Source organism: Colletes latitarsis, chromosome 10 (genome assembly GCF_051014445.1).
Source record: "Colletes latitarsis isolate SP2378_abdomen chromosome 10, iyColLati1, whole genome shotgun sequence".
Taxonomy (NCBI): domain Eukaryota; kingdom Metazoa; phylum Arthropoda; class Insecta; order Hymenoptera; family Colletidae; genus Colletes; species Colletes latitarsis.
The window spans coordinates 4,929,546-4,956,165 of NC_135143.1; the positions used below are offsets into that span (position 1 = coordinate 4,929,546).

Genomic DNA, 26,620 nt, shown 5'->3' on the forward strand with positions numbered 1-26,620 from the left:
AGTGCGTAGTAAATTCTTGGAAATACTACGCTTCCGCGTCACGTGACTGTCTCGATTCACGCGCGACAAGGAGGTACGACGCGACGCATCAGACGGAGACAGCGATAGTCAAATTAAGAAAAATACCCTTTTACATAAATTACGATATCTCGAAAACGGAAAGTCGGTTCGACAAAATCAAAAAGCCATTTTAAAGAGGAAGGTTTGCCGCTGCTAACGGCGGCTCGATCATGGAAGAAGTACTAATAATTTCGAAACTGCAGGTAATTAAAGTTTTTAGTAATTTAATGCGCGTTAGTAGTCTGCCGTAACACGGAAAGCGCCATAAGAGAATTTTTAAAAAATTACCCACTTACATAAATTACGATATCTCGAAAACGAAAAGTCGGATCGACAAAAATCAAAAGCCATTTTAAAGGGGAGGCTTTGCCGTTTCTAACAGTGGTTCAATTAGTAATAAAACACTAGTAGTTTCGGAACTGCACGCGTCTAAAGTTTTTAGTATTTTTAATGCGCGTTAATAGCCTTTTCTAAGGCCGAGAGCGGAGTTTAAAAAATTACCTTTTACATAAATTACGATATCTCGAAAACGGAAAGTCGGATCGAGAAAAACCAAAATTCATTTTAAAGAGGAGGTTTTGCCACTTCTAATAATGCCTCAATAATTAATAAAACACTAATAGTTTCGAAACTAAACGCATATTCAGGTGTTTCCCAAGGTACACACCTCGGACCCTTACTTTTTATTCTGTTCATTAATAACATATCTGAAGCCTTTCATCTCTGTAAATTTATTGTATATAGATGACTTAAAAACGTATCATCTTGTTAATCATCAAAATGATTAACAGAATCAGAATGACCTTACATTAGAATGGTGGTGCAAATCTAATAAATTATACTTTAATCTCAATAAATGCAAAGTTATCAGATTCGGTCGTAGTGCTAATTTAAAAATTTCCAATTACTCTCTTGGAGGCACGATCCTTCATAATCCTGACTCGATTCGTGATCCCGGAATTCTTTTCTCACATGATCTGTCATTCGCGGAACATCTCAAAAGCAGAATCTCTTGTGCCTTTAGGTATTTAGGTCTTATTCATAGAATTACTAGACTTTTCAATGATACGTATACACTAAGATCACTTTACTGCAGCCTCTTCAGACGAATTTTGGAATATGGCTTGCTAATTTGGTCCCCTTATTACAATACCTACATTCATGCTCTTGAAGGACCACAACACTTTTCACGCTTGGCTGCTTATCATAGTGGTGATTCTATGCCTAGATATTCTAATAATTACGATTACGTTTTAACCGAATCAAATTTGACCACACTTAAACACCGTAGAAATGTAGCTGATTTACACAAGGTATTTAATGGTCTGATCTCGTGTTCGAATATCGTTGAAATGTTTAAATTTAATGTTCCTTCCAGAATACTACGTCGTTCTGAATTAGTTCACATAGGATACCATCGTACACGTTATGGTTTCTATAACCCTTATAATCGTTTGTTCATTCATGCGAATACTGCACATGATTTGATCGATGTATATAACCATTCAATTTTATTATTTAAACGTTCTTTATTTAGCATCTCCTTCTAATTATTCAGTCAGTCTCATACTTCATATCATTTAATTTTGCATTCCTGTTTATTTTCCTTATGTAACTATCTTCTATACTTGTGTCTCTTGCTGTATTAATGGCTATTTAAACCCGTGAATAAATAAATAAATAAATAAATATAGTCCTCACATATAGGTTCTGTAGCGACACTTCCCGCACTCGCCAACAAAGGGATAAGCTTGACCTGTATCTCTCTCACAAGTACTCGACTGGCCATGTATTCCTATATACAGGGCGTTCGGCCACCCCTGGGAAAAATTTTAATGGGGAATTCTAGAGGCCAAAATAAGACGAAAATCAAGATTTCCAATTTGTTGATGAAGACCTCGTTAAACAGTTATTAACGTTTAAAGTTCCGACCGTACTGAATTTTTTTCTCGAAAATGCGTAGGATTTCAGGGCTATGTTTATTCACCAAAAATGATTATAATTGACCCCTAAAACCAAAAAGAATTTTTTTAGAACGATTTGTAATTTCTTAATTTTGTCGAAAAATTTCACACCTTCTCGAATTTTTTTCTAGAAAATGGGTAGGATTTCGGAGGTATATCTACTCACCAAAAATGATTGCAATTGACCCCCGCAATCGAAAATAATTTTTTCAGAATTAATTAAAAATTTTTTTTTCGTCGAAAAATTTAAGCACCTAACCCCCGTCGATTTTTCTTAAAAATTCATTTTTCATTTTTAGTAATTTTGTTTAACGCCCTACAGAAAAGTTGTGTAATACTTTTTTGTAAGTATCCATGAACTCTACTTCAGAAAAAAGTTTCATTGAAATATATTCACTATTGTAGGAGTATTGGCTGTTTGAAAATTGGACCATTTTTATGAGGTTTTTCTCATTTTACGGGATCAAGGACCAACTTTTCGAATATTTTTACGATTTGTACGTATTCTCCATCAAAATACGCGTAGTTTGCTTTTTTAAACATTAAAATCGTCCAATCCGTTCAAAAGTTATGACGTTTTGAAGATTCGCATGAAAATTCGGGCAGACATTTCTGGCCAGAAATTAGATTTTCGATAAGGAATTTTTTTCTCGAAACTGAGTAGGATTTCGGGGGTATGTATAATGACGAAAAATGATTGTAATCGCCCCCTGTAACTAAATATAGTTTTTTTTGAATGATTTGAAATTTTTTAATTTCGTCTAAAAATTTCAGTACCTACTGGCCCCCACAACCGAAAATTATTTTTCCAGAACGATTTGAAATTTTTGAATTTAATTGTTATTAACTTTTTAACGAAGCCTCCATCTACAAATTGGTATACTTGATTTTCGTCTTATTTTGGCCTCTAGAATCTCCTATTAAAATTTTCCCCAAGGGTGGCCAAACACCCTTTATATTTTCAGTAAAGCATTTTCGGACACAAGTTATCTGAACTTTTTTCATTTATTTCACTCCAGTAACACGTAATATAAGTTGGTCCCAACATTTTTGGATATTCTGCATGAATAGGACCGTAGTGACACGAGTCGAAAGAAGACACGGAGTGGTGGATGCGATTCGCGTGCTAGTTAGTGGGGGAACTAGCTGACTATCTGGGAAGATGTTCGACAGCCCCGGCGTACTGCATTGCCACTTTAATTAGTCCCAGTTCCCTGACACTTAAACATCCATCGAAATCCCCGAGTGCACCCTTGCTTCTATACCGCGTGTACGCCGCACGATTGTTTTCGCACTGGCGTCGCAGAAGGAGGGCATTACGTCGGCAACGAGCGAATTTCACCGTACATGCGCGCTAACTTAATTAGCAGCGGGGCTCTACGCGACGAGGTATTGTAACAGTTACAGGTTTACGGTGTCGATGTAATTTTCTCGCTGAACGAGCGTACGAACTCATCAAGCCGACCCGTATGCATGCAAATGCGAAGATTGTCCCGTAACGTGCAACGAAATACGCCAGTCGCTTAAAAGCGCATCGCCTACCGTAATAACATTCTAATTTCACATTCTTCGCACGAGTCCCGCTCAGCAGGTTCATCGATCATCTTTGTCTTCGGCTCGAAACGTTACTGCAGAGGATACCACAAGACGTCCCCTTATCGAGAATAAGCCGGCGAATGTAATAATTGGGCATTGCCTACTTTTTAGAATACTAAGGGATTCTAACGTGGGTGCGGATGAGGGAATAGACGGGTAGAGAAATTGTTACAAGTTTTGATTATATTTTTTATTACAAAACGTGTTACGGCGCGCAATAACCATGTCGATTTCTTCTGTATTGCAGCGTAGCAGTAAATTCATAAAGCCATCGGATGTAGAGTCAGACTTTTCATACAATCAAGTTTTGCCTATACTCAAGTGCCATTAAGGCGGCTAGTTAAATATTAAATTCATTCAAATCTGCATGGCCTTCCAAATCCAGGCGTTCTATGATTTTACTATATTCAATATCATCGAAAACCGGTGCCAAATGTTTTATGGCGAGTCAGGTATCGCAGGAAACATCTGGGCACCAAGCGTTGACCTGGGCCCGTAGCCGCTACGTGGAAAAACCCAGACGAGGGAAAATTATTAAAAATACCCGTTACATGCCGCCTCCCACCGACCAACGTCGCCTCCAAACTGATTGATCTGTATTATTAACAATTTTGACCAATCGAAGACCTATGCTGCCTCCCATGGCCTTGGGTACGCCCATGGCGAGGTTAGCATCTTGGAGAACCTTGGCCGAGACGGCAGACAAAAATTGACACGCAAACATCACAGATCAATAGTATATTCAAGACTTTGTACATTTCGGCTATCCGACTTATAATAAACAGTTATTGGTTGTTATAATTTCCACTGATTGTGATTTAAACGTTTACCTTCCGTATCCTACAAACATTCACTCGTCATTAACGTTAACATGTGAAGTTGAGCATAGTAGAAAGTTCCTTTCACCACATTAAAATCAGTTTGCTCAACTCCTCAACAAAACGTATTCACGTAAATATACAATTTGTAAGAATGCAAAACTAAACAAAAAACCAAAAACTAAAAGAATTATTATTTTCGACCAAGCGTTTCCTCTTTCTCGTCCCCTGTTTATTCTGGAGACTTTCTGTAACAAAAGTTTACAGAAAGTATAACTATTTTGCGGACAAGTCACGTTTACGCGCTCGTCAACTTTGAGCATAGAAATATATGAACAACTGAAACATTCTTTTGTATCAATACATTGGTCACCAAAGTTTGATAACTTTCGGATTATATTTTTCTAATCTCCTTTAAAAGTTTACGAATTATCTTTATGGTGGTTTGTCTTCCGGAAAGTATAAAAATCACTATTTTTAATTTTCGCTAAACGTGGCATATTTCATTATAATGTGCACAAGTCTAAAGATGTACCCTTTCCAGTCTCTTCACACTAAACCTACCGCGACCGGTCAAATGACCGTTTTTAAAATTTCGTTTAGAATTTCTAACACATAATATTATTTCAGCGCCATTTAACTTCACGACTTTTCTTATAGAATATGTACAATGAATTTTACAATATTCACTTCTATTCTTATTGTTTGTTTTCTGAGAAAAATATGTAGTCTCTCTTGCCTATTATGACTGGTCATTTGACCGGTTGAATGGTTTATATTTTTTTTTGTAAAAAATTGGACAGAAGTTTTCTCCATAATTGAGCCACCGTTAGCAACGGTAAACCTTCCTTTTTAAAATGGCTTTTGGATTTTGTCGATCCGATTTCCCGTTATGGAGATATCGTAATTTATATAAAAGGGTAATTTTTCAATCTTCACTATCTCTTATGGTCCGCCGTACAAAAGCCTATAGCAACGCGTATTAAAAATACTAAAACTTTAGACATGTACAGTCTTGAAACTACTAGTGTTTTATTACAAATTAAACCACCGTTAGCAACGGTAAACCTTCTTTTTTAAAATGGCTTTTGGATTTTGACGATCCGATTTTCCGTTTTCGAGATATCGTAATTTATGTAAACTGGTATTTTTCTTAATGTGACTATCTCCGTCTTCGTCTAACGCGTCGCATCGTACCTCTTTGTCTCGTATGTGACCGAGTAGCCGAGTGACCTAGTTACTACGAGCACGTGTGGTCAACGACCTTGACAAGACCGTAGTAAGAATGTAAACAAACGCTTCGAACCCTTATATCTCCGAAACTAGCCACTGCATCGACTTGAAATTAAAATCGCTGTATCTCTGGAACTAATGAAGCTATCGACTCGTACAAACGCTCATTTTAAAGGGCTTTTCATCCTTTACCTAATGATCATATCACCTACTACAATTTTTGCTGTCTTCTATGTTTATTTTCACATTTACTTTGACGCTACATACCCAAAGTAGTTTCAGCACTTCCCATTGATCATACGACTGATGTGCAATAAAACTGGATAATAAATTGTTTATTTAATTGAAAATGAATTTAGATTTGTATACAGGGTGTTTGCATAATTACTATGCCATTTTTTCGTAAATAATTATTTTCTTTGAAATTAACTACGGTATCGACTTGAAAGAAAATTTGTTTTCAAGAGCGTTTTATTTCTATCCGATGAAAATTACTAATTTACTAATACTATTAAAGGAATAATGCACGTTTAGAGTAAAAGTAGTGAATATTTTTGTGCAGGTTCTAGGAATTCAATGCTTTAAGAAAAACTATGCGACATAAAAGAGAAGGATATCTTACGAATAAACATCAAAACACAACTTTCTATACATATAATGCAAAAATTAGAAGTACATTGCCTCGTAAAAGAGAAAAAGGAAGACTGGTTATTTGACCAGTCATGATGGTAATGGGTATACATGAAGTGCAAGTAGGTTCAGTGTTAATTTAATTTGGTTTCTTAAATAGATTGTTCGCTAATTCGTTGTGATATATTTTATAGGGTGTAGCGATACAAAATTAAATTGTACACTTATCTCTCGCTAGCCTCTTCTAGCTTAGAATTCAGGAAAATTGCAGCACGTGTTTCACGATCGCAATTTTTCCTCGCTTGTTCGTCTTCGTCGATCAAATTTTCGTTACACCGAGTTTCTCCACGATGATCGCCGACGTTTTATCTCACCCCGAAGAAGTTTGTAAGTGAAGTTACGCTTGAAGGAAAACGGACCGTCTAATTGGTAGTTTTCGAACACTCCGCGTGCTTGGATCATCACAAAAGCATATTATATCATTGCGCGCATCTGGCACGGTATTAACCGCGAAAAAGTTGGACAGCAAATTTGAACGTTCGTCCATCTCGAAAGAAGCAACATCTGCTGCGCCACGACATTTACCCGACTCTTCTACCCTGAAAGAAAAATACCGAATACCGAAATACTGCCCATTCCATATTCTCGATATAAGATAAATAATAATAGTAGCAACAATAATTATTCGGAATAGGGGGCACCTGACTAATTTCGATGATTTTCAAATATATTATAGAACTCGACATTCTAAACAAGTTTTTCTTATACATAGAACCTCCACTCAACTTTAGCTTCCAAGATATTTGCAAAATTCTGTCGGTACTACACGTTGAATTATGATTATAACCGTTAGCCGCAGTGTATACGCGAGTTTACCAACCAAAGCCTAACGAACCACTTCTCTCTTGTTTTAAAAACACATCAGTGGTACGCAGTGATTTGGTTAATTTTACAAATATCTCGGAAATAAAGTCGATTGTGAATCGCTGATGTGTTTGTAGAAACACTAGATAAGCGGTCGCTTATACACATTGTCGTGACCGCGTACGTATACACATACACGTATATCCAAAAATATAATAGTACCGATAGAATTTCGTAAATATCTCGAAAACTAAAGTCGAACGGTGATTATATGTATAAGAAAAACTTGTTCAAAATGCTAAGTTGTATAACATACTTGAAAATTATCGAAATCGATAAGATGCCCTTTATTCCGAATAACTACGTTTTATGGACCTTCATGTACTTCATGGGCCTTTTCTATTCACTATTCCTCAGAATAACATACTTAAATATTAGTTAAATCAATGTTTTCCATTCAAATAAGACGAAAACTTTAATCGTTTACCGACCGTTGTGCTGGCGAGACGTGTTCAGTATTGTATCGTGAGTGTTTATAAATACAGAGGCCTATAGTGAGTGAACGAATAATAGTCGTCAAATAGTGATAGTTAAAACGAAGAGTTAAGCTAAGTGTTAAGTGTTAAAATACCGTAGGTACAAACAAGTACCTACATATGGCAGCTCCTGACTACAGGAGATTACACAATACCCCACTGATAGTTTCCCACAATATCAATTCCAGTATACCACTAAACAAAGCTACGCGGCAGCCACTCAGAATTCTCTTTTCCCCCAGAAAAACCAAGCAATCGTTCTTGATTCAATCGATGGCATCCCATTAAAGGAATATGTTAATGGTATAGGGAAAATCACTGATCCAGCAAATATCAGATTCGTATCAAAAATTTCAAATTCACGTATATGTATATTCTTGTCAAGTAAACAAATAGTTGAGAACATCACCGGCAGTTACTCGAAGATCACAATAGGAAATAATTCTATTTCACTACGTCCTCTAATAAGTAATTATAAGAGGATTATACTGTCAAATATCTGCCCGGTAATACCATATGAAGTCATTGAGAAAGAATTGATGAGGTTAAATGTCAAACCTGTGTCTCAAATATCATTTCTCAGAGCAGGATTATCTGAACCAAGCTTCTCACACATCGTAAGCTTCCGACGTCAGATGTTTATAAAACCGGAAGATGTCAAACTTCCACCGTCGCTGATCATTTTTTATAAAAATACCAGTTATTGGATCTACTTGTCAGGAGATAATATCAATTGCTATTTATGTAGAAACGAAGGGCACCTAGCAAAAAACTGTCCAGACTCAAGAAACAAAGAAACGAACATCCCAACTGATACCAAAACCCGTTCAATGGCAATCCAACGAACTACATCTCACGACCAAAGTATTGAAACCAACTCAAGAGTTGGAATGACACGATTATCACAAATTCTGGAAAATGACTTGCCTACTGAAAAGATGTTATATTAAATAATGTCAAAAGACCAATATACGAATCAAGCTCATAAAGCACCCAAAAAATAGTTCCCGAAGAAGAGGCTACAGATTCGTCTTTGATGGATGTGGAAGACTCCTCAGACGAAATGAATTCAACATTACCAAAAGTACGAAAACCAATAAAAATGAAAATTAAAATTAAATCAGGTGAGAAGACTGATTCAAAAACTGTTGAAGAAATGATGGCTCCTTTAAAGGAATTGCTTGATGGCTTCCCTAACGAATATGTTATCAATTATACCCAATTTAGGAGTTTCATGGAAAATGCTAAAGGTAATCCAAACGTGAGTGAATTAGCATTGTCATGTACTAAGGACATTCAAGCACCCAGCAATATGATCAAGCAAATGTATCCACATCCCACCGACTGTAAAATTAAAAATAGATGCACACGAATAACAAAGAAACTGGACGTCTACAATTCCATAAGAGAAAGAGAATCCCTGGTTGTCCCTCATAACTTATTAACACAAGACATTTCCAAAACTTTATTTCCCCCTAAATTCAATTGAAACCACCCATGAAAATCCTTCAGTGGAATATTAATGGATACAATTCACATAGAGAAAGATTACAAATACTTATAAACAACACTAATCCTGAAATCATCTGCCTCCAGGAGACAAATTTTAAGAAAACATCGGTCGCCAACATAAAAAACTACTCACTACTTTTCATGCCTAACCCAGACCTAATTCAGACCAAAACAGCTACACGATATGATACTCTGGACGAATCGAAGGAAACTCCATTCCAGGATTGCAGAAGGGAAATAAATAACAGGTTAAAGGATAATTGGAACCAAAGATTAACAAGTCTAGTCTCGTCAAAGCTACCATCCTACAAACCGGGAAGCCACAAACCAGTCATTGATAAACTTAGCAGACACGTCCAAGTAATTATCACCCGTATGTTAATTGGTCGCACCAGGTTAACTCATACTTATCTGCTCCTAAAAGAGGGTGCATCCAAATGCACCTTATACAACGAAAATCTCAGCATTAAGCACATACTATGACTGCCATTATCTCAAAGAAATTAGAAGAAAACGCAAAATCCAAAATAATATAAATGAATTAATAAAATCACGTGAAAATATCAATAATACAATTGCCTTCTTTAAAGAAATCAAAATCTACATCAAACTGTAAAAAAAAAAGCAAGGTTGTGCACACACACAAACACATTGTATTCCCACTGTTCAACGCGATTGCAAAATGCTAAAAGAATGAGAATGTAAATATACCAAGTCGCTCATAACCCGAGCTGTTAATGCAACTTTAAATTTCAATAAAAAAAAAAAAAGATGAAAACGCATAGATCGCTCTATAAGATGCATGTATACAGGGTGTTCGGCCACCCCTGAGAAAAATTTTAATGGGAGATTCTAGAGGCCAAAATAAGACGAAAATCAAGAATACTAATTTGTTGATGGAGGCTTCGTTGATATGTCATTAACGTTTAAAATTCCAGCCGTACTGAATTTTTTTCTCGAAAATGCGCAAGATTTCGGGGGTATGTCTATTCACCAAAAATGATTGTAATTAACCCCCGCAACCGAAAATAATTTTTTCAGAACGATTTGAAATTTTTTTTTTTTCGTCGAATTTAGGCACCTACCCCCTATCGATTTTTCTTTTAAAATTCGTTTTTCATTTTTAGTAATTTTATTTGACACCCTACAGAAAAGTTGTCTAATACTTTTTTGTAGGTACCCATGAGTTCTACTTCAGAAAAAAGTTTCATTGAAATATATTCACTGTTGTAGGAGTTATGGCAGTTTGAAAATTGGGCCATTTTTATGGGGTTTTTCTCATTTCGCGGGGTCAAGGATCAACTTTTCGGATATTTTTGCAATTTGTACATATTCTCCACCAAAATACGCGTAGTTTGCTTTTTTAAACATTAAAATTCTTCAATCCGTTCAGAAGTTATGACGTTTTAAAGATACGCACGAAATTTCAGGGAAACATATCAATGATATGGTCAGGCATTATTATATTTTCGGTAAGGAATTTTTTTCTCAAAAACGCCTAGGATTTCGGGGGTGTGTGTAATGACCAAAACTGATTGTAATCGACTCTTGCAGCCGAAAATAATTTTTTTTAGAACGATTAGAAAATTTTTTTTTTTGTCCAAAAATTTCACCACCTACTCGAATTTTTTTCTCGAAAGTGGGTAGGATTTCGGGGGTATGTGTATTCACCAAAAATGATTGTAGTTGATCTCCGCAGCCAAAAATAATTTTTTTAGAATGATTTCAAATTTTTTAATTTAATTTTTTAATAACTTTTTAACGAAGCCTCCATCAACAAATTAGTTTTCTTAATTTTCCTCTTATTTTGGCCTCTATAACCCCCCATTAAAATTTTTCCCAGGGGTGGCCGAACACCCTATACATATAATGGATTAATGAGATTCTTTATTTGATGCAATACATTCCTCAAATGTGAAATTCCCGTGCAATTCCTGGGATCCAGGTTGTATAAATTTCACCAAATACTTTTGGTTTATTAGCCGATCTTCTCATCGATGAATAATCATGAGTCAATTTTTTCAGTAATTACTCATTCCGTGCATGACAAGATATTTTTTCTCACGATCAGAGTTAAATTTAATACCAGCTTATCGCTGAATCACGCATTTTACATTGCAGTTAAAAATTATATACCTGTTAAAGTTACCGTTAAAATAGTAAAGAAAAACATAAATGTTACCTCATATCTGCATTTAATTAATAAATATATCCTATTATTATTGGTATTGAATATTTCAGAACAAGTAATCTAAAATTGTGAATTCCAATTTATTATACAGACATAAGTCGGTCAATGTGTAAGATGTACACCCATAGTAACTTCTGTTTTAAAAGAAATATGTATATAGTTGTCACTCGATAGCTAAATAAATGTAATATGATTATTGTATTGTATAGTAAGTATCAACTGAATTGCGTCAGTCAATAGTATATTATGCTGTATCAAACATGGAGCATTGTATAATAAATGTTCTGCAGTTAAATATACGTGCCATTATAAGATTCTTCCGAGCAAAAAATTATTCCCGTTATGCAATTCATAGAAAATTGGTTTCTGTACATGCTGCACATGTACGGTTCCGAGTTCTCAATCTTTCAGTAAAGAAAGGACCAAAAAGCGAAAGAAGAGGGTGTGGTACTTCTCTGCAACAATGGCCGTCTACATTCTGCGGTTGCAATACAGACGCTGTCGCGTAAATTTTAATGGAAGTAATGGAAATACCTTGTTGTTCAAACCTATCACCGTGTGATTTTCATGTCTGTTTCCAAATGAAAAAATGTTATAGCAGGGAATTCTTCATTAAAATGGCGTCAAGAATAGGATATAAATTAATTCCATTCCATGTTCAATGCTTCCAAAAGGATGTTGACGAAATATGTCGAGAAATATTGCTTTAATATAACATTCCATTAGGAATAGAAAGTATTCACTCTACTCGTCTATATTCTTTTTTAGAAAATTACTTATTTATTGACTAACTTACGTAGCAAATGTATCTTCTAGGCAACGATGATATTAAGACGAAGACAATTGAGGAGTGTTTGTAGAAACCAACATAAATGCAAAAAATAAAAAACGCTGTTTCTTCTTAAAATATTCAGTGTCAATGAGAATACAATAGTATTCCACTCAAGTACCATATTTCTTTGTAAATAGTTACAAATAATGCTAATAAACTCTTGCAATATCTCCTAACAAAAAATGAAAAGATAGTATTGAAGAAATATACTTTTGATATTCTTAAGCAATTTGCAAACAAACACGTTTGGCAGATTTCACAATGCTTGCAAATTTAAATGAACGGTACTTTCATTATTTTTCAAAACAATTTATTATTTTTCTTTCTCATTAACTTATTCATGTAAGAGATATAAAACTTTAAAACGTATTTAATTTATTGCAGTTTAGCGACATGAAACGATAAAAATAAATCAATCGTTTTTTTCTTTCTCCTAAAAAATTAGATTTTTAACACTTACATTGTTTTCTATAGAGACTCTTCGATTTTTCCTAGAGAAACATGAATTTAGAAAACTCTATACACCGAGTTTATAATCGAGCAGCAATATAGCCAGTGCAAATGATCGCAGAGGTTTCATGAAGAGATTTCTGAAGGTATCTCGAGTTGCGGGGGTTTCCTTTGGATAAATTCCAGCCTCGCGAGGAGCCGATAGAAACGCGAAAAATAAGATCAGCTTCATCTGTGAAAACGCAAACAATTGAACGGGATCAGCGTTGAGGAGTTAAATAATGGATACTTGGACTGGTGGAAGACACCCCGGGGCGTTCGAAGATTGCCGAGCTTTATATCTTTTTACCTTCGCCCTTTCTAGCTTTCCTATACCTCCATTCGTTTCTTTCCCCGAGGAGGCACGCTTGTTTGATCCATGACCCGTTCATAACGCGGAGGAAACGACTCCGTGAAACCCACCCTGTGCTCGATGGATGGACTTTTTGCCGAGACTTCGTTGGATACAGTTTTTCTTGGACGTTTATTAAAAACCAGAATTTTTAGGAAGTCGCCGACTTTCTATCCGTAGCAACATGCAATTTCGAATCAATTTGACAAATAAAATGTCACGGGTGTCACCTTAATACTTTGATCAATCTTTTGTTTAGACATTTAGAAGATAATCCTCGATGAAGTTACCAACGCAGTGCGCAACACGTTCCACGATAGTTTTAAATTAGTACAGCAAGACTTGGACAACTGACAAGAGAACATCGCGAACTGAAACACTCCGATTTTTATGAAACTTTGCATAAATATTTGTTAGAGCTATCTAAGAAGACAGGTGTAATTCGTTCGTGCCCATTTTGCAGTTTGGAGGAGATATCAACCCTTTTATCCCAACCGCCCTTTCTATGTATGTGTTTATAAGTCGTAAGCAACAAAAGACATCAAAAAGTAGTTGAAATAGAAATTATACCGTTTCTTGAGGTCTATAAAGATGCGTGTGAATTTTCTTCAAAATTGAATTCCCCCTTCCCCATATTTTTCGGAAAACTTTCGCTTTTTTTAATCGATAAAAGCGTCTATTTATGGTGAATTCAGCGATGCATTATAATATATAATTATTTATATAGGTGGTCCACGCAATTGTTTCAAGTCATAACTCCGTTATTATTGCATTTACGAAAAAATGCCAAAGGAGAAAGATAAATGGTTCGAAGAGCACTACATCTGTAGGCCTTCAAATTTTTTTTAGATGCAACAGTGCATATGCAATTAACAATTGCATCATTTCTTTAAATAGAAATGCATATTTTTTGCACAGATCGATTCTTCTGTTCATTCTACGTAAAAAATGATTAGGGTACCATGGCAAAAAAATTATTAGATCTCGAGATATTTTCAAAAAATGTCTTTATTGAAGAAGATACTCAAACACTTCATGACTATGTTGTAAAGGTAAACACCTTTTCGACATTGTTATCATAACAGCAACTGATTTGTACGAGTAAGCATTTCATCATTCAGTAGCAATTCACGTATCGTAACTCGAGTACGAAAACTAAGAATTTGAAAAAGTGTAACTGTATTTTACTAAATACAAGAAAAAGTATTTTACTAACAGTGAGAGACAAGATATGTACGACACTTTTGTGTTGTGTGACAAAAATACGAATCTCGCCGCAAGACTGTACCAGGAAAAATATCCAAATCGTCGACAACCATCGCGACAATTGTTTTTCGAATTGAATAACAGTTTGCAACACTATGGTGCATTTACCAAACCCAAAAAAGAAGTTCCAAAACCAGTAGTAGGAAATGAAAACAACAGAGTGAACATACCCGCTTATTTACAGTGGAAACCACAAGCATCTACACGAGAAATATCGAGAGAATGCAATGTGGGGTTATTTGAAAGATAAAATTTACTCAAATCCCATAGATTCTGTAGAGAATCTGAGAGAAAGAGTCATACTGGAATGTGCAGCAATAACTGCAGATAATTTAAACGCAGTTATGCGAACAGTAAAAAAACGTTATCAGAAATGTTTAGAATGTAATGGAGAAGCGTTTGAGCATCTTCTTCAATAAAGACATTTTTTGAAAATATTTCGAGATCTAATAATTTTTTTGCCATGGTACCCTAATCATTTTTTACGTAGAATGAACAGAAGAATCGATCTGTGTAAAAAAAAATATGCATTTCTATTTAAAGAAATGATGCAATTGTTAATTGCACATGCACTGCTGCATCTAAAAAAAATTTAAAGGCCTACAGATGTAGTGCTCTTCGAACCATTTATCTTTTTCCTTTGGCATTTTTTCGTAAATGCAATAATAACGGAGTTATGATTTGAAACAATTGCGTGGACCACTCTGTATTTCGAATTTTACTCTTTCGATATGTCGTGATGCCCTTGAAAGAAGATTCATAGTCCATGACATTGATATTCAAAAATAGACATTAGAAGCAAAAGAAAACATTGATTTGCCAACATTTGCAGCAGGAAAGTCATGAATATTTAAATTTAAAAAACTGCATGGAATAGTGTCACGTAAAATAACAAAATTTGTAACATACCGAGAACGTGAAAAGATTTTTCATTTTTAAGGCCCATAGTTTAAACCAAATTGCAAAGTTACAGACTAAGAATAATTGTAATTTTACAGAAGCAGATTTTGTTGATGTACTCATTCTCATAATCTGTAATTTAGTTCTTGCTAGTGGTATCGATTTTTTTACTAGTTTACTCATTAATAATAAATTTTTCACTTTGCAAAGAATATTACACAGTCTGTTTCATGATATCACTGGCTAATAGTGTTTACATCTGCAAATCTATGTATACAGAGTGTTCGGCCAACCCTGGGAAAAATTTTAATGGAAGATTCTAGAGGCCAAAATAAGACGAAAGTGTAGTAATACTGAGTGTTTTAGAAATACACAATTTAGTTTAAATATATGGACTTTTTTTTCTTGGGAGATTAATAGTAAAATCTTATGTTAATTTCTTACGTACAGAATTGTTACACTATTAACAGATGCCCTACTTGATAGTATTATACGTCGCATATGATTTATGTAAAATAATGCTCCACGATATTTTATAATAATTGTTGAATAAAAGATTTGATTATTAAAGAATTATGAACGAATATTAAAAGAATGGATTATTATCTTGGAAATTATTTAAAAACCATTCTACACAAAATAAAACTTCATATATTGCACTTTTTCATTATTTTAAATCTAATTTTCATGTAAAAACCTCTAACATTTTAAAGTATTTACAACGTTTTTAGGTTTCCGTGGCCGCCATTTTTATTTGTCAATTTTAATTATTCTTTACAAATTTCGTTCATACTTAAAAGATGCATTGCATTAAACGCCAGAAGCAATATCTTGCACTTTTTCTTATTAAAAATATCATTTTTACATGCCAAAACAGTCATAACGTAAACATAAAAATTCATTTACTTCCATTCTACAAAGTAATTATAGTTTTTGCAACGAGTCGTTTCAGCATATTTTTCTTCATGAAGTACAACTCATGACCTTTTCACTTTCATGTTGTAAAACGCTTTTATCTTTTATTAATAAAAACATATGATTTTTTGAAGAAAATTAAATTTCTGCTAAAATATTTCATTTTATCTTTTATCTTTTGATAAATATCTTTACTGTACAAACTTATCCGACAATTTAACTTGCACAGTGTTATTTTTAAATCTTTGACGTATCGATTAAAAAAAAAGACACTTGGATCAGTTGTGTCTCTAGTAAGTATTTGAGCGTGTGTGCTTGAGGGTTAAGTCTTCGTAGTTAAAATATGTAATCTTCCGTGTCCTCCCGTATAAGTTATTAGCTCCCTCATGCAGATTAATTTTCCGATACACGGATACCCTCGTAAATTCTGCGCAGCGACTCTCTTCGCTTTTCTTCTCGCGGGTCTCCCGAGAAAGACGCCCCTTTACGTTCGACGCGACTGCAGCATCGAGGACAATCGATTCCTGGCACGCACAGGAAGCCGCGATAAAAAGTTCCTCGTCGCGGTGGCTGGAAAACCGACGCTTTTCAATGAGCATCGGGTGCCGTTGGTGCGAATTGAAAGGAGGAAAGCGAAGAGTGAATTCGTCGCCTTCTTGTTTGAGAAAATTTACTTGACACCGTACTCGGAAACGGGGAACAAGAAGCATTCGAGGCGAATGAAAAAGGGAAGCAATGAATATTAATTGGTGTATTAAAAATTACATAAAAGGTTCAATTCATGTATTATTGCAATTAAGAAATCAGCTGTGGATTCTGAGAATTGGTTGTTCGATACCAAGTTTCCCGATAATTCGCGAAAGTTTATGAAAAGCCGCGACTGCAGCGATTTTTCTCGATAACATCAGGTACAAATTGTAAAGACTAATGAATGTATTTGGATAAGAATGTTTATAAGAAAATAATTAATGAATTGAAATTTTAATATTACCGTGTTTGGTTAATTTTTTAGAAATAGAGAAAAGATGAAGTAGATAAAGCTATAAAGTAACGTACAATGATCAAGTACGCTTAATAGTATTGATATTGTAAAATACAGATGAACGTGTGAGAATTTTTCTTTTACGCTGTAACTTACAAGGAAAATACTCTAATTAAAAATTAAATTTTGAGAAAATTATCTTTACAAATTTTTATTGATCTTTGAGATTTCAAACTCATAATTTTTTTTTAAGGCAATCATATATTTTTGTTTTTATATTGTTATAAACTGTATAAAAACTGTGAATTAAAACGAAAAAAAAGAATTACAAGAACAAAAAAATGTCAAATTTGATGTAGCAGCATTTCCCGTTGTCAGATTTCACTACATATTCCTTTCTTACAATTAGTTTTAAGGCTATTCATTTTATACGGTATATTCCCTTGCATTGATTCTACATTTTACAATGATTGAAATAGAAATATCTAAATATCTTCGTTATTTAAAAATATAGAAAAAAATGTAGGAGTAAAACTGTACTATTTAACGAAGTAAATATAATGTGAAAAAGTATACTTTTCCCCCGCAATAAATTTTAAAAAACAAAAAATTCAAAATTTTGTTTCTATATCCTTACAAAGCGTAAAAAGACGAATTCAAAGAGGTGCTAAAATGTATGATAGCGATACACTTTAATGGAGAAAAACGAGTTAGAAAACTACCAAATTTTCAACTGCGATGTGCCACTTTTTCCCATTGTCCGATCAATTTCAAATTTTGCATAAGTTATTTTTTCATCCAGTGTCACAATTTCAGGGGGTGTCCCAAAAAAGAATTCGTAAATCAAAAAACAAGGTCCACCCTAATGTACATAAGTACGTGTGTGTATACTTTAACACTATTACATTTAAACTACAAAATAATTAAAATGAAACTTTATATTAAAGTATATATTCTGATCTGAAGATTGGTTTAAATTTTCATTATAATGGGTTCATCGATAACGATGATTAACCGGAACAAAATGGCCGGCAGAGTAGAGAAAACGCTTCTCTCTCTCTCGGCGCTAACGACACAATACCTGGAATCTGTTCTAAGAATCGAGAATTCCTGCGAAGTTAGCTAGCATAAACACATAAATGGCCGCGGTTTAATAAGCTGCACGCTGAAAAAATTCGGCGCCAGCCCAACCTACTAAAATAACGCGAATGCAACATAGAAACGGGAATCGCGGCCGAGTTTCTTCGACTCGGACAAACGCGATATTTAAACAACTTATACAGGGTGGGGCAGTAACTATTAGCACCTCAGATATCTTCGAAACTATAAGTTTCACAGAAATATTTGCTAAAGTAAATTGCACAGTACGAAGGGCGCTATTGGGTGGCGATAATAGTTTTTTTGCAGGTGGAGGTACTTCGGACATTTGAAGGTCACATCCATTTTTTTAAATGGATCGGTATGTTTTTGCTTCCGTATCACGATAGAGGATCTTAAAACGAGTTCAACGACCTATTACACAAGGTCATTGAAGGTCATAGAAAGTAGAGAAAGGCGATAATACTTACGGTTTTGGTAGTAAATGAAACATGTTTATAGTAGGTGTTCGAAATGATGACCATCACTGTCAATGCACCGTTGGATTCTTTTTACGATTGACTGACTTGCAAGTCTTACAGCGTCAGAACTTATTGATGCACAGGCTGCAATAATTCGCTGTTGCATATCGTGAGATGTAGTTGGTACTTCTTTGTACACTTTCTCTTTCAGTGTTCCCCACAGAAAGAAATCTAAAAGTGTTATGTCTGGTGAACGAGCTGGCCACGATATTGGACCGCCGCGTCCAATCCAACGATTTCGAAATTTTTCATCGAGTTCCCTTCGCGCAATCGATGAATAATGTGCTGGGCATCCATCATGTTGATACCACATGGTTTGTCGTGTAAATAAAGGTAACTCTTCTAGCAAAAGACCCAATGTATCCTTCATAAAATTAGCATAGACGTTGCCATTCAAATTTCCATTGATAAAATAAGGTCCAATAATTTGATCACCTATGATACCGCACCATACATTCACAGACCATTGTTTTTGATGTTCAACCTGACGCAGCCAATATGGATTTTCCGCTGCCCATAAATGCATGTTATGCAAATTAACATTCCCGTGATTTGTGAATATTGCTTCATCAGTAAATAAGACGGTATTAAAAAAAAGCTCATTGTTTTGAATCTGACGTATAGCCCATCGACAAAACTCAACGCGATTCATGAAGTCGTTCCCATGCAATTCTTGGTGAAGACTAACGTGATACGGATGAAATTTGTGACGGTGCAAAATGCGAAGTACGCTCCTCCTACTAATGCCAGATTCGCGTTCAATTTGTCGCGAACTAATATGAGAATTTCTAGACACACTAGCGAGCACACCGATTTCCATTTCTTCGTTAATTACTCGTTTCTGGTGTTCACTTTTACGAACACTTAAACTACCGGTTTGCCTAAGTTTATCATACACATTTTTAAATGTTTGACGCGAAGGCTGAGACCGATGTGGATATCGTTCAGCATACAAGTTTTTCGCCCTTAAAGAATTTTGTTGGCATTCGCCATAAATAAGAAGCATATCAACCTGCTCTTCAAACGGATACATCGTGCCGGATTGACCGATTTATCGATACTAATCTTATGATGTTTATCTTACTCTGCAAACTATTAAAGTGTCCTTCAAGCAGTGTTTATTCTCAGTGAAGTAAACGGTAAGCATTACGCATTCCTCTACTGTTGGCAATACGTATGTTTCATTTACTACCAAAACCGTAAGTATTATCGCCTTTCTCTACTTTCTATGACCTTCAATGACCTTGTGTAATAGGTCGTTGAACTCGTTTTAAGATCCTCTATCGTGATACGGAAGCAAAAACATACCGATCCATTTAAAAAAATGGATGTGACCTTCAAATGTCCGAAGTACCTCCACCTGCAAAAAAACTATTATCGCCACTCAATAGCGCCCTTCGTACTGTGCAATTTACTTTAGCAAACATTTCTGTGAAACTTATAGTTTCGAAGATATCTGAGGTGCTAATAGTTACTGCCCCACCCTGTATATCATTTTGTAAGACTTTTCGACAATATTATGCAATTAAAGTTGGATATTTCCCCCAGTAAAAGGCCTAATTCAACTAGGCTACTATATCAGAGAATAGATTGTTGGGACAAAGCGAATTTCAATAGAGGCGAAACGAAAGTTAAGCTTGCGAGCGTCGCACGGTTACGCGCGGAATATTTCCCCGAATGGAATTCAATAATAACCGCGCAAAGTTTATCGTTGTTTTCGACGCTGGTTCGAGAAGTCGAGCAAAACTTGGACAAGTTAATTCCGTCGTCCCTTTCATGGGGGCGATTCAAACTTTCATCGAGAATTTGATGGGGCCTATACAACTTGTCGTTGATATCGAGCACTGTATTTCGTGAAATTGAATTTGTTTTAGGCGAGTCCTACGAATTTCTCCTACGACAAGGATCGTACTTTTTGGATCCCATTTGTATCATTGTTGCAAAGGAATCCGTAGTGTTCAACATTCAAATCGAATCATCGTGACGTAAAGGCAATGTGCTAATTACTAAAATTAGACATTTGTGAATTAGACACTCGAATATGTGTTAGGAATCTGGCAATCAGGTTTATCATACCAGTCGCTTAAAGACATCGCTATTTTTTAGAAAAGCTGGTTTGAATTCGCGTGGTAATAGTTACAGCTAAATGAGAAGTCTCTAAAGAATAATTAAGAACTTAAAACCAAATTAGGAGCTCGTACTGGGGCCCTGGTTCATCGTTCTCAGCAACAATCGACGGATTATTAACCTTGGACCGGGTATAAAATCCCGGTAGGAGAGAGGACGAGAGGCATCACAGACTTTTAACTTTCGACGCGTACTTCGAGAGTTGCTAGCGCGTTACTGCGCGTAATATATTTATACACACGTATTATAAGCAAACGTTCAAATAAACTTTTGTGCTCCCGCAGTTAAACAATGGCGTGGATTGAGTTCATTATTACGATCAGCTCCTATACCGATCCCCCACAAAATAATTGGGGAATGAAAATAAATTATATTAGAAAACATTTCTTTCGTTATTGGAGTACAAATTTTACTAAATATAATTGATTTTCTTGGTTTCCTGAAAAATCAGACTTTGGCAGTTGCATCATTCTTATACCGTACTGGCGATATGTTTTAAATAAATTCGACATTATTTTACATTGAAATCTATCGCTTGGCCTGTGGAAAATATTACTTTATTCCATTGAGCGTAATAATAAAAATTGGTGCTATCTGTCAATTTTGATTTCTACTTTATAAATTACTTATGGGTGGTGAAATTGTAAACACTGACCTATATTTAAGAACCTATTTAATACTATATATTATTATAACTATAATTATACAGGGTGTTTGGCCACCCCTGGGAAACATTTTAATGGGAGATTCTAGAGGCCAAAATAAGACGAAAATCAATAATATCAATTTCTTGACTGAGCCTTCATTAAAAAGTTATTAAAAAATTAAATTAAAAAATTTCAAATTATTCTGAAAAAATTATTTTTGGTTTCGGGGCTCAATTACAATCATTTTTGGTGAATACACACCCCTGAAATCTTACCTACTTTCGAGAAAAAAATTCGAATAGATACTGAAATTTTTAGACGAAATTAAAAAATTTTAAATCATACTATCAGAATTATATTTAGTTGCAGGCGTCAATTACAAATATTTTTGGTGAATAGACATACCCCGAAATCCTACGCACTTTCGAGAAAAAAATTCTTTACCGAAAATCTAATGAGAGGCCAGAAATGCTTCCCTGAAAGATGCGAATTATTAAAATGTTATAACTCCTGAACGGATTGGACGATTTTAATGTTTCAAAATGCAAACTACGCGTATTTTGGTCAAGAATATGTAGAAATTCCAGAAATGTTCGAAAAGTTATTCCTTTACTCCGCAAAATGAAAAAACCCCCATAAAAATGGTGCAATTTTCAAATGTTCATAACTCCTACAATTGTGAATATATTTCATTGAAATTTTTTTCTGAAGCAGAACCCCTGGGTACTTATAATAAAGTATTAGACAACTTTTCTGTAGAGCGTTAAACAAATTTATTAAAAATGAAAAACAAATTTTTAAGAAAAATCCGTGAAGTGCTGAATTTTTTCGGCGAAAAATTTCAAATCGTTTTGGAAAAACTATTTTTGGTTGCGGAGGTCAATTGCAATAATTTTTGGTGAATAGACCTACCCCCGAAATCCTACTCACTTTATAGAAAAAAATTCAGTACGGGCGGAACTTTAAACGTTAATTACTTTTTAACGAAGTCCCCATCAACAAGTTAGTATTCTTGATTTTCTTCTTATTTTGGTCTCTAGAAGCTCCTACTAAAATTTTTCCCAGGGGTGGCCAAACACCCTGTATATTACACATATTTTTTAAAATATTGGCAGTAGTTACTGTGTAACAGTAAAAATCGACTTCTAAAAATAATCAAATAATGTTTGTTTCATGCACACGTGGAGCAGAACAATCTCACCTGCATAAAGGTAAGATTTTGCGAATTTTCATTTAAAAATGCATGCGGCACTTAACTTCGTCCGGCGAGCGCGGAAGTATTAAAATCGAGCTATTTCCACGGAGACGATCGATTATTTATTCATTCGACGGACCGTGGGATCAGCACATTTACAATGCATCGGAAAAAGCCTCTCTGTAGTTCAGGCAACGAACGATATAAAACTAAACTTCATTTTGCTTATTTTGAACAAAAGATCGACATACTTGAATAAAATTTAACAAAGTAATTTCAACGCGGAAATAACGTCATGATGTGAAACATCAGTTTTGAAAATCTATTTGCTTGGTAAAACAAATTTAATTGAAATCATTTTATCCTCTATCATTAATCTCGGAAATCATAATTTATGTGCAACAATTGTAAAAAATATAGTTTACAGTTGGTTGTTTGTCTCTTTCAAAAAGAGAAAGTTTTTCTTTCATTTACAAAAACGATCGACGTGCGTGTTGCGTTTCATTTTTCGAGACATAAGTTAAGAGCGTGCAGACGTGTTTCTTCCTTGGCTGATTTAGACAGTGAATAGGATCTGTGGTTATACATACGTGACGAACATTTCGTCACTGATCTTTCTTCATTCTGGCATATTCTTCCAAAATGAATACACGTGCCCTTCCAAGTGCTTCAAATAAAGACGAAGTTTAGTTTAAAAAATATTTATTTTTTTATTCCACCACCTATTTCCAATAATAGTTAACTCAAATTGAAGGAAAAGATGTAGTTTACAATTAACCCAAGTTGAAAACTAAATGCTGGGGAGGGGGTGATCAGTCGAACACACTTATGTTTTCCTTTTTTCGAACATACATGACATATACAAAAGCATAGCAAACCTCATTTCTATTCCTTTTTGTATTGTTTCATAACAAGTACAATAAATGCAATAAATAATGAGATAACAAAATTCATCAATCCATATGCATAACCAAATTGAAACGAGTATATTTTCATTAAATGTTAACTGAAGATTAAATTGCAAATACTTCATCGTTCATCGACTAATGCACACTAAAGAACGAATGTTGCATCAAATGAACATCAGAATAGGAGCAAACAAACAATTGTCACTACACTTTACATAGTTTTTATTTCGTTGATTTATTTTAATATGATATACATGCAGGGTGCAGCCGAATAACATGTACTAACGGGCACGAGGTGGTTCCTTATGAAAAAATAAGAACAAAATATGGAATAAAATTTTTTCATTTAACACTAAACGTACCGGTACACATACCTATTCTTACCATAAGGAGTCATTTGATTTTTAGAAAGAAATTCTTAATTTATTAAAGGAAATAATTCGCAACATAACTTATGATTTCTAATGAAGTAATCAAACATACTCTAAAAGAATATATTTAAAATTATGAAAAGGGATGCGGCGTTGTAGGAAAATATAATAATTATAGGAGAACTGATTTTACAAATAAAAGGTAACTTCTGCGGTCTATAAGCGTTTATTGTTTAAAGTTTTCAAAAAAGTATTAGACAACTTTTCTGTAGAACGTCAATCAAATGTATTAAAAATGAAATATGAATTTTTAAGAAAAATCGACAGGGGGTAAGTGCCAAAATTTTTCAACGAAAAAAAAAATTTCGAATCATTCTGAAAAAATTATTTTCGGTTGCGGGGGTCAATTACAATCATTTTTGGTGAATAGACATACCCCCGAAATCCTACGCACTTTCGAGAAAAAAATTCAAGAAGTGAACAAATTTTTTGATAAAATTGAAAACTTTCGAATCGTTCTGAAAAAATTATTTTCGGTTGCAGGGGTCAATTACAATCATTTTTGGTGAATAGACATACCCCCGAAATCCTGCGCACTTTCGAGAAAAAAATTCAGTATGGGCGAAGTCAAGTGCTTTGTCCCAAACACTCTTCTTTCGCACTTTGGCCAACCTTTCCAAAACACACCGCGTTCGTTCTGCAATAGATTCACTCGAAACATTCCTCAAGCATACGAATCAATGAACATTCACACGGCACATCCATTTCCACAATATTAACCACCATCAGTTTATGCTGCCTTAAAATTTACTCGATAATTTCTACATGAATCTTTTACTATTGTATTGCTGCAGGTTCAGTATAATGTAACAGTCATTCACTTTATAGGAGAGTTTGTTGAATAATATTTGACATAGACCCTCTGGTTGCGAACCCGCATGAATTCACTGCCCAGTAGATTGTAACGTCAACCAATGAAACAAATTTTGAACCAAATTCCGCAGGTGTTTTACGTGCCGTGCACATATGCCAGATCTATTGCCACGTATTGTATGCGCTGGATTTAAAAAAACGCGAATATTTATTTTGAATGTTACAAAGATATTGAAAAGTACACATCATTCACTAAAGGATTAAACGTGTAACAAAATCAAAGAAAGACATTTTTTATATTATTTTACCTATTTAATTATTCTGAAAAACCAAGAGTCGATTTTTTTTTTAATTTACTAACTCAGTAAACCCAACTCGCTTTCTTATTCCTACAGTTGTGTACGTGTCATAGTATTAGCGATTGCCGCTTTTTAATCGTAAAAACAGTTTTAGTTAATTGATAACTTATAAATTAAACTTTCAAGTTATCGTAATATCGTAGTATTTCAGATTGTAGATCTGTGATTCGATTTGTATTCATAAAGTAATAGAGAACGAAAGTTGTTTGATCTGACTTTCTTACTCGCGATATGCTCCGTCCCATTGCTAGTCGTCACCAGTCTAATTTCAAGTCGGTCTTTCCTTGTGCTGCAATATAGAACCCTCATAGCTTCTCATAAAGATAAGTAATCCCGTCGTATTTGAGACGAGGTACGCAATTAATCCAGATCTCCAAAGTTCTCATCCTTCAAAGTATAAAGAAAATGGAATCATTCGAATACGAACAAAGTTGAAGTTTAAAATCAAAGCGTTTTCATTATTTTGCTATTTATTTATCGTTTCAACGAATTGAGTGAAGAAATTGTAAATTATTCAATCTTAGAAGCAATATCGATTCACTATATTATTAATGAGAAGACGACGGCATTTCATCTGGTATAAATGTAAAATTAATTTGAGATTGGAAACAGATATTTTTACAAAACGAGGGACCAAATATAAATAATATAATGTTATAAACAGCAAAATAATAAATCGTAATACAATGACATTGAATATAATCGTAACAAGCCACTTATTATTCATGTTTCATGTTTTTGACCAAATCCCGTATGATCATTTTCAAAATTATCAATGTAGATAATCTATATTAAATAGAAATATAGGTACATAAATTATACAGGATTGTTGAGTATGAATATTAAACTGCTCGTTACGACTACGTCCAATATCATTGAATTTAACATTACAATCAGTATTTATAATAATTCCAAATAAATAAGAATAGTTAATTTTAGAAAAAGAAATAACTTTTCTGAAACATGGATTAACTGCATTAAAACTTTGGAGCATATGTCAAATATGTAGATACAAGTTTCTTCGACGAATATATTTGAAATATGTCGTTTTATTTCCAGTGAATGTGTTTCATAAATTTATTGATAATAGAATATGACTTATATGCATATTAATTGTCTTACATATCTGATATATTTGTTGAAGACATATATTTAGATCATCGATATACTCTATGCTCTTGGTTTCAATGCAGTTCATTCGTCTAATACGTATATGAAACACGTTTCAATTGTTACACACCAATTTTAGCCAAACTTAGCACACGAGCAAAGTTATTAACAATGTTCGATATAATTTTTGTTTAATACCAGGAATTAATTTTAGAGATTGAAATCATCATTCAAATTTAGAAACTGCAAAAGATAATTACTCGGTCTTGTA

General features: G+C 34.3%; 1 protein-coding gene across 6 annotated transcripts in view; it reads left to right on the forward strand.

Annotated features, from left to right (window-relative positions):
* The window catches only part of Kair1d (Kainate-type ionotropic glutamate receptor subunit 1D), an 881,193-nt gene that overhangs the window by 778,432 nt on the left and 76,141 nt on the right, over nt 1-26,620 (forward strand). For all 6 annotated transcript variants that reach the window (XM_076774728.1, XM_076774730.1, XM_076774725.1 and 3 more), the window contains one exon: nt 22,724-22,744. In XM_076774728.1, the coding sequence (XP_076630843.1) occupies nt 22,724-22,744 (21 nt within the window). The remainder of the gene's footprint in view (nt 1-22,723; nt 22,745-26,620) is intronic.